This window comes from Juglans microcarpa x Juglans regia, chromosome 4D (genome assembly GCF_004785595.1).
Source record: "Juglans microcarpa x Juglans regia isolate MS1-56 chromosome 4D, Jm3101_v1.0, whole genome shotgun sequence".
In the NCBI taxonomy this organism is placed as follows: domain Eukaryota; kingdom Viridiplantae; phylum Streptophyta; class Magnoliopsida; order Fagales; family Juglandaceae; genus Juglans; species Juglans microcarpa x Juglans regia.
In genome coordinates, this window is record NC_054600.1 from 23,679,709 (window position 1) to 23,688,917 (window position 9,209).

General features: G+C 37.3%; 1 protein-coding gene across 2 annotated transcripts; it reads right to left on the bottom strand.

Moving 5' to 3' along the window:
• Positions 1 to 223: 223 nt before the first annotated feature.
• On the bottom strand, positions 224 to 7,709 carry LOC121260428 (ATP-dependent RNA helicase DEAH13). 2 transcript variants are annotated; one of them, XM_041162292.1, is made up of 12 exons: positions 7,507 to 7,709; positions 7,254 to 7,326; positions 7,088 to 7,162; positions 6,957 to 7,006; positions 6,799 to 6,868; positions 6,267 to 6,632; positions 5,302 to 5,547; positions 4,969 to 5,199; positions 3,922 to 4,035; positions 3,032 to 3,840; positions 2,540 to 2,999; positions 224 to 2,149 (listed from the first exon to the last, which is right to left on the bottom strand). In XM_041162292.1, exons 1-12 carry the CDS (start codon positions 7,578 to 7,580, stop codon positions 671 to 673), a joined length of 4,047 nt encoding a protein of 1,348 aa, XP_041018226.1. In that variant the 5' UTR covers positions 7,581 to 7,709; the 3' UTR covers positions 224 to 670. The 2 variants fall into 2 exon arrangements, with proteins under 2 accessions (XP_041018226.1, XP_041018227.1); XM_041162293.1 differs by having other exon boundaries at positions 605 to 2,149; positions 6,808 to 6,868.
• Positions 7,710 to 9,209: the final 1,500 nt, after the last annotated feature.

Sequence of the window (9,209 nt, forward strand, 5' to 3'; positions counted from 1 at the left end):
TCACATGTAGCATATCAAGATTCTGATCAAGTTTGCAATTACCTCAACTCATATATACAGACCAAAAAACAAAATCCAGATAAAAAAGGGTTCATTCAAGCAGTCTAACCAAGAACAAAAAGGATGAAACTCATCAAAAGAAACTTTTTCTAAACGGCATTCTTTACCACCCACCATTTGTGCTGGGTTGCTTAAGTGAAGATAAAAAAAAAAGATTTGAATTAAACTAAACTAGCTTAAATAACTGAAAATCCATGAGCTCATCACAGTAGCCTCAGCATTGCAGCAATAAAGCATAAATAACAAAGTATAAAACTTGAAGATAATCTTGGTTTCACAAGCAGTTGATGTCTATTATGTTAATGTCCATCCATTCTAAGAAATCCAATGAAAGCTGCAACAAGTTCAACAATTAAACAAGTGTAGAAACCCTTTTTTTACCTTTTTCCTAATTCTTTGAACTAAAAGGAAGACAAAATGGGTTTATGTGGTTACCTGTGTGAGTTCACTAAAATCACCCACTGCAATGAAGTTTCAGTCAACAGGTCATTAATGTACTGATCTTCTATCCTTTTCTCATTTCAGACCTTGCTCCAGCTCTTTCAGATATACGAAGAGCGACAAGATTAAATAATTATAGTACTTGCAGTCCAGCTTTTACACAAGAAGATCACTTCTTGCTTTTGCTTTTAACTCTTCCTCTTTTGGGGAAGCGTTCTTGAGGTTCTAAAAGAATTTGACCATGCATTTTTGACCAAAGAACTTGAAAGTGCTTGTGGAAACTCTCCTGAAACCAGCCCAGAATTTCTGAATGCAACTCGTTAGGGTTCTCCATCCAGACCTCTCTTAACATAGAGCAGCTATCTATTAATTTGGTCTTTAACTTGTTCAAAAGATTTCCGACCCTTTTTTGACTTGATGCCTCTGGCCTCAAAATGCTACTAGGAGGGGCTGACATAAACTTACGAACAGACCCTAAGCATGGTAACACTTTTCCTTCAAGCAAAGCATAAGCGAAAACTGTCACTCGTTGCATATCATTTGTGATTGGCAAACTATGCAGGGGAAGTTCCCATAAATGAGGCCCAAAAGTAGGAATGACATAACAGAATACTTGGTCAGATTGAGGCTCATAATAAGGTTTGGGATATGTAAGGACTGAGGAGAAGGTACACAAAGAGCTGGCATATTTAACAAGCCAATCTGGTTTCACACTTGTCACACCATACATGTATGGTCGTTTTGTCTGTAGCAATTCATTGTAAACCAAGAACTCAGGGGCCGAACTAGAAACAGATGACCAACGATGGAGGAACACAGTTTCTTTTACCATACAAGCTTGATACCGTACTGCATGTGTTTTTGTGTCTCCTTCTGACAGTCTTGAAGCTCCTCTAATGCGTTTGGCAACCCTATCTGCCCATCCAGCACAGATAGCTTGGCCCAAGAGCTCTTCTTCATTAAGCAAAAGAGGGGGATTATTGGAGGAAACTCTCCAAGCACGTTCTACTTCGTCTTGAGTTCCATGAATCCAAGAGAAATCCTGCTCAGTGCCACAAAGGCCTTTTTCAAAGATCAGTTGAAGTAGCTGTCTTCGTAGATTGGACATTTCCTCCATGGTTTTCAGGTGCAATGCATTGTCATTGCAGAATTCCACTGGGCTGCCGGAGAGTTCAAAACACTGCAGTGCATATGCTATGGTCAGAGTATCGCTGTTAGGGTTCGAAAACTTTGCACGGAACATTTTTGCAGTTTCTTTCTGTTTCTTTCTCCTCAATTTTTCTTGCTTGCCAATGACTTCCCCATCAACTTGAGCACCAGATTTCTCATCCTGCTCTAGGTCATCTTTATTCACATCACTTCCTTCAAACTGCAAGACAACAGGATTTGACAAACTCAAAGCTGCAGCTGCTGCAACCGCATATCCCAAAACTAGATTTGCACGGGCATAACAATTCACCATCCTCATAGTCTGAATAACGGTAAGGAGCATCCGGGAGTGGCGTGGACTCATGGGAAAACGAGCCATGGCTTTCCCTAAGGGTGTCAATTTGCCATTGCTATGAAGAGCTTCTAGAGCCTTCAAGCACTGCTCTGCTTCAACCAATGCAGTGATCTTGGGAGGAGTTGGAAATGGAAAGTTTTGAACCTAGCATAGAACAAAGAGAATCAAAAGAATCATCAAATTTAGAAGAGTAAAAGTAAGAGCCAGAACAGGCAGTCCCTTAGGTTTTGAACAGCCAAAAACTTCCACCAGTTAAATATTTGGCAACAATATCAACTAAATACGCTGATTTATGAATAAAACAAGCAAGGGCTACCTATTGACCAATTAACAGTAGCCTGAAACCACAAACAATATAGGGTGTCAGAAACCTAAATTCACAACTCAAGAAATTCAAAGACCAAAATATAATCGAATACTACAAATCAGTCCGGGAAATACTTTGTCCAGCACAAAACTCACAACATAGAAAGTCACACCACCCAAACTTTAAATAAAAGGTAGATTAAGAACCGACAAACACATTTAACCAACCTTATCGATACGCATGGATTTCATGAGGAGGACAACGCCATCAACTGGCATTTTAGATATTTCAGCAAGAGAAAAGTCAGGAAGTATATTACTAAAAACTGCAGAAGAGTAGAGACGATAACAGTGGCCAGGCCCAGTTCTTCCAGCTCTTCCTGCACGTTGAGCAGCCGATGCCTTACTTATCCACTGTACTTGGTATGTTTCCATGCCATTAGAGGAGTTGTAGGCCTTCACCTTTTCTCTCCCGGTATCAACAATATACTTGATGCCTGGGATAGTTATAGAGGTTTCAGCCACATTAGTGGCAACAACCACAAGTCTCTCTCCTTCCTTTACTTCTTTAAAAACACAAAGCTGGTCAGCAGCAGACAGCTTGGCATAAAGAGGCAGAACGCGCAATGTACCAGCACAGAAACCTTTTTCCCCCCTTTTGTTCCCTATGCTTGGATCTTTTCCCCCCTTTCGTTCCCTATGCTTGGATCTTTTCCCCCACTTTTGTTCCCTATGCTTGGATTGGATTGGTCTAAGCACCCTTCTGAACTAGAAAGAGGGGCATGTTTACCATCAGAAGAGTTTAATGCAGGTTTCCCAGCCAAAGCTTCAAAAGCAGCTTTTAGTGAAGCAAGGCTCCCATCCTCCCCTAAAACATTTAATAGATTACTATCATCCTCTTTGGTGGTCTGACGGGATGGGTCCCCATCAACATCATCATCAATTTCCAGTTCACTCTCTGTTTCCGAATCATAAGAAACATCTGAATCATCCTCATCTATATCACACTCATCTTCCTCATAAGAGCTAAACCTGTCAGTATACTGGTGAATTGAATTCCCATCAAAGTCAAATGCATCATTAATCTCCTTCATATTTATGTCTTCAACAGATTTTGTTTGGGAGACCCCAGTGCCATCAGTTCCAACATCCTTCCTTAATGTTTTCATAACCAGCTCCTTTGAAGCTTTAGATAGCTTCTGACACAAGTGGTTTACTTCCCTCTGGCCAGTGACAAAGACAAGTATACCCCCATGTGGCAGCCTCTTGTGAATTGCCAAGACCTTTTTATACGCTTGACCAATATAATCAAAGATCTCCGTTCTCTTTGAGAAGTGTATGGTTACCGGATACTGTCTAGTTGGAACTTCTATAACAGGTGGAGGATCGTTAAATATCCTTCTCCCAGAAATAAAATCTTCCACTCGCAAGGTGGCACTCATCAGCACAAGTTTTAATGGAGAAATCACATCATCTGGACTTACACTTTGTCCTGTACGCACAATTTGTTGCTGCTTCTCATATTCATCCTGTCATCAAGCAGAATATCTTATGACAAGGAGAAAAGATACAAGCGTCACATGGAATAGATAATACCTATCAAGGCTTACCTGGCGAATTTTAATTATACGAGAAAGCATTCCAATCAGTATGTCTGTGTTCAAGCTTCTCTCGTGAGCTTCATCAAGAATTATGACAGAATAATGCTTCAGCAAAAAATCATTCTGTGGCAAAAAGTGTTTTCATTTAATTACCTTGGAAAGAAGGTAACTCATTTTAACTCAACATACTTGATGTAAAACACAGAAGAAAATCTGGAATAATAACATATGACATAGGGAAAAGAAAGAAGAAGAAGAAATCCACCTATGAGACACAAAATTCTCATCTCATCTCATCATTACACCTTTTTCAAATCCCCATACAAAATATAATAAACAATTCAACTTTTTCAAATCCCAAAACAATAATAATATTAAAACACAATATTTTAAACTCTCAAACAAAACACCAAATTCTCATCTCACCCCCCAAACTTGTAAAAAATAAATGGGGCTTTGTCCCCCAAGTCTGAGCACTGAAACATCAATATCTCATGAATATTGCTGAAAGCATATATAAATACTACAATTCTCACAAAATAATTTCCCAACCAAAAGCAGTGAACAAATTTTTTAGGATTTAGAGGGAGAAAAAAATACTCCCATCACTACAAAAAATAATCAGAAGCATTTACAAAAAACTTCATCAACTATCAGTTATCACCACTGAGAATGTAAATTCTTCCCCTCATATGCTTAATTCATCAGAAGAAGTTGAACTATGCAGAAATTGAACCAACAGAATGTATGTCTGAGAAGCCCCAACCAGCAATGTAAGCACCTTTTAACAAAACAAATAGACCCCTTCCAGAAACTCTCTCTCCCTCCCCCTCCCCCCCCCCTCTCTCTCTCTCTCTCTCTCTCACACAACACACACACAAACATACAAAGAGACAAAGATCTAATTGTTTGGTTATCAACTTGTCCACCATGAACAGAAACCTAATCATGTATAATGGGCATAGCCAAGTACAACTAGGTCAAAATTGATAATTTTTATCAGTAGTTGTTCGCATCATAATTGCTAGCAGAATGCACAGTCAGAGGCGGCAAAACCTGAACTTCTCGTAGTAAAATTCCATCAGTCATGAACTTGATTGAGCAACTCTCTCCAATCCTCTTGTCATACCGAACTTGAAACCCAACCTCTTGACCTAGATGGAAACCAAGCTCAAATGCCACTCGCTTGGCAGTGGCAAGTACAGCAACACGGCGCGGTTGAGTAACACCAATAATACCTCTTCTAGTACTGGACTGGCTTGAACCAAAGCCAGCTTCATAAAGAAACTGAACAATGTTAACCAAAATGCAGAATAGGATTGTCATGCAAAGGGGAAAAAGGTGTGAATTCAGCTTGTATATCACAATCAAGCATTAAGCAAAACCCACCTGAGGAACTTGAGTAGTTTTACCACACCCAGTCTCTCCACATATGATCACAGCTGAATGATCATTTATAGCTTCCATTATCTCCTGCTCCATCATGACTATTGGAAGATCCTTCCTAGTGTTCTGAATCTCATTCGGCCTAGATACATGCACAACAGTTGGGATAGTTAAAGGTTCTTGAGCAGGACAACCTTGTGTGTTAAAATTCCTGCTGTGATCAACCTTTTGGCTCACATCTGCCTTATCCTGTCACATGTCAAATGCCCAGTTTCCTATTTGTCAACCACAAAATATATGGAAACTAACAAAGAGAGTGAATTGTAGTTCTTATCACTCAGTTGTGCATATTATGTAACTCAAACAAAAAATGATACATGTCATGTATTGCTTCTCGATTGAGTTCTGGTACGCAACAGACGTAAATTGCAAACAGTACCAGCTGTAACTGCAAAGCATGCTTATTTTATGGACATTTTATAAACATAATAAAACAAATAAAATTAAAGTTCCATTTAGATTACCATCTTTGAGTATCATAAGATTAGGTGGTTCTTGTAAAGACTCTTAATTTCTCACCTACCTCATAAACAATTGAACTTCTTACCTCCATATATTAGCTTGATATATAGTTTCATGAATAATCAGATGCGATGAAATCATGTGCCTTTTGCATTAAAAGAAGAATAGTATATAAGAACAACGACAAACCACAAATAATTACTTGGTGTGTCAGATATGGATCGACTTTAACTAGTTGGATTCAATGTTTAGTTGAGTTTAGTTTAATTGATCTGAGTTTTAAAAATTATGGAAAAAATATAGATCAAACATGCACAATCATCCATTAGGATTAATAGGTTATGTGTCCATGTGTATGTACTAATACTATCCAAACTCTGGGACACACACACACGTCCTATACATTCATTGGCCAAGGAAAAGCAAAAATACAGGATTAGACATACTGATCCACTGTTTTCAATGCACCGCACTGCCCCTTGAGAAGAGTCCAAAGGAACAGATTCATAATTCTGGGATTCTCTTTTCAGGATCATTGGTTGGAATAAATCATCCTTGTTGAAATCCTTCCTTGAAGGAAGCTTGTCTGTTTTAGACAGAATCTTTGGGGCTTCTCCTCTAAGTATCATTGGTTGCAATGAATCATCCTCGTTGAAATCCTGCCTTAAAGAAATTCTGTCCACCTCAAGTTCAGTTCCACCAGTGGAAGAATCACCGCCCTTTCTTTCAAAAGGTTTGTCCCAATCTGGAACTTCTAATCCTGCCTTAGAAAAGTGCACAGCCCTCCTATGTTTTTCCTTCATGGTTTCAGCCTACATTCAGATAATTCTATCTCATAAATACAATCCCATACAATTTTTTATAACCTTGAAAATTAGGATATTCATCAATTCATCTCACATTAAGATGGGACATTACGAAAGAGTTTAATGGTAACGTTAAAAGATAACTTTTTTAATAAGATAAAATGGATTTAACTATACTAACACGACCAATATCCCGTGAAGACTGCAGAAGATGAAATGCGTCCTCCGGAAGCTTGTACTTCCTAAAAGATAGATTTTAAAATTCCATGAGCTTCTCAGATAGAAAATAAATAAATAAATAAATCATTTTAGGAAAACACAATGACATACTCCAAGGTCTCAATGCTTTTTGACAGCAAAAGTGCTTTTTCCTTTTCCTCCTGCATTAACAAAAGCCACTTAAAGGTTTCGGTCTAGTACCCAAAATGAATTAACCAAATTAGATTTGCATGTGCAAGCACCTCTAACTTCTTCAACTTCCTTTTCTGAGCTTTGCTCAGCTTGGGATTCTTATCCATTTTAATTCTTTTGCATTCCTGTACAACAGAATTGTGAAATCTTAACCCAAAAAAAAAAAAAAAAAAAAGTAAATCAAAACAAAATAGTTAACTAGCTAGCTGAATTTACCTTTTCAACACCTTTCTTTTTGTTCCTTTTCTTTTCAGGCAAGATTAGTGCATTGCTATCAGAATCTTCCAAACTATGAAACAGAATCATTAAAAAAAGAAAACAACTCATTAAATATAAGCATTGAAAATGTTTTAAATTCAAGGCCAGTTATTTTCAATGCTTCCGTTTCTATTAAAAATAAGACAAATAGACTAATCCTACTTTTTCCTCAGCAGCCAAACACCTTAAGCCAAGTGAAAAACTGGCTTACCTCCACGAACGTTTTCCACGATTCAACTCCAACGCTTGTCCCGAACTTTCCCGATGGAGCTCCATCTCGCTCATCAATTGCTGTTGCAGAGTTCGAAATCGACTTCGAATCTCTGAGGCCTTGAGGTCGGTGAGAGGCAGTCAAAGAGCAAAGAGAAAGGAGGCAACGGTACTATATAGTGCACGGAGAGGAGAAAGAAGAGGAGTTGGGATTAGGGATGTAACCAATCCGGTTTTGGACAAAATTTAAGACTGAACCAGTATGTACCGGTTTTGCATTTTTCAAAACCGATTACGCACCGGTTACTCTCCTAAACCAGTATCTCTGGTTTTACCGGTTTCCAATCCGGTCCAGTCTGGTTTTCGGGCTTTTCAAAATGTTAGTTTATCATTAAAAATATGTTAATAAAAAAAAAACTGCTTCAAAAAATCTGTAGTTGAGAATAGAAATGAGATTTCAAGCGTGTAAGAGATCTGAAGTACTGAACTGGACACAAGACTCTGCATTTCACTGATATATATATATATATATATATATATTTATATATTTTATATTCTCCCAAACTCAGAAACACAAAATGCTAGCATTTTCAATAACACGAAAAGTGTGCAAATAATATTTTTTTAAAGTATTCTTTCAGTTCTATTTAGAATTATTTATCTCCATTGTGGTATTGCATCTGTTCTTTGAGTTCCTCTGTTGAGCACACCAACTTTTTGTAGGTATTTTCTAAAATTATGAAATGACTAGGAAATACTTGTCGACATTCTTTAATGGTGATAGAAGTCTTCGTCCTTCTGTTTTAATGTATAAAGTTGTGAGCTTTATACCACCTTCATTCTTTCATCCCAAGCAGAAAAAAATCTCAGAAATTTAACCCAACAATTTACATATACTTAATATTTATGACAGAAACTTGAAAGTAGTTGGGTCCTATATACATGGTTGTTGAGTTGCATGATAAATGCAAGCGGGTGAAATTCAAATTCGAAGTGAACATGAATCACTCTTTCATTCTCTGATCAGAAATAAAATCTGTGGGTTTGATTAGGTCTTAGTTCTCTGTCACGTGGCCGAAATGAATATCTAAATCTAACAAGTAATGAAATGAAAAAAAAAAATTGGAGAAACATTACCGTGAGGTGAGGCCGAAGGTCTGTGCGGCGAGGAAGAGAGACGAGGACGAGAGGCGAGAGTGGGGCAGAGAGGCGAGGAAGAAACGAGAGTGAGGTTCGATTTTAGCCTTCAGGGTTTATTGGCATTATTGCCTTCTGGAAGTCTAAACGGCGCCGTTTAGACTGTTGGTTTCTGGAGATTTGGAGAGGAAACGGCGCCGTTTCCTGTTGGTTTCTTCTATGTAGATGGTTGTTCTTCTTCTTCTTCTTCTTTTTTTAAATGATAATTATAATTTTTATATATTTGTAACACATTTAATACATAGTTATAGACTATAATGATTTAGTTATAGTGATTATTAGACTATATAATAGTACTAATGTTAGACTATTAGTATTAGTTATATATTAGTATTAGTTATAGTGATTTAGTATAACTATATTAGTATAACTATAGTTTATATTAAACTATTAGTATTAGTTATATGTTAGTATTAGTTATAGTGATTTAGTATAACTATATTAGTATAACTACAAATATCCTATGTACTTATCAAAATTTAGTAATAATATTTGAGTGATTTTCTT

What these genes read in the sequence shown, in the direction of transcription:
- LOC121260428 (XM_041162292.1), bottom strand. Translation starts at nt 7,580, where the DNA reads ATGAGCGAGATGGAGCTCCATCGGGAAAGTTCGGGACAAGCGTTGGAG. An exon ending in ATATTGGTCGTGTTAGTATA is followed by an intron (nt 6,633 to 6,798) that starts GTTAAATCCATT and finishes ATCTGAATGTAG; the next exon opens with GCTGAAACCATGAAGGAAAA. An exon ending in GTATAATTAAAATTCGCCAG is followed by an intron (nt 3,841 to 3,921) that starts GTAAGCCTTGAT and finishes GCTTGATGACAG; the next exon opens with GATGAATATGAGAAGCAGCA.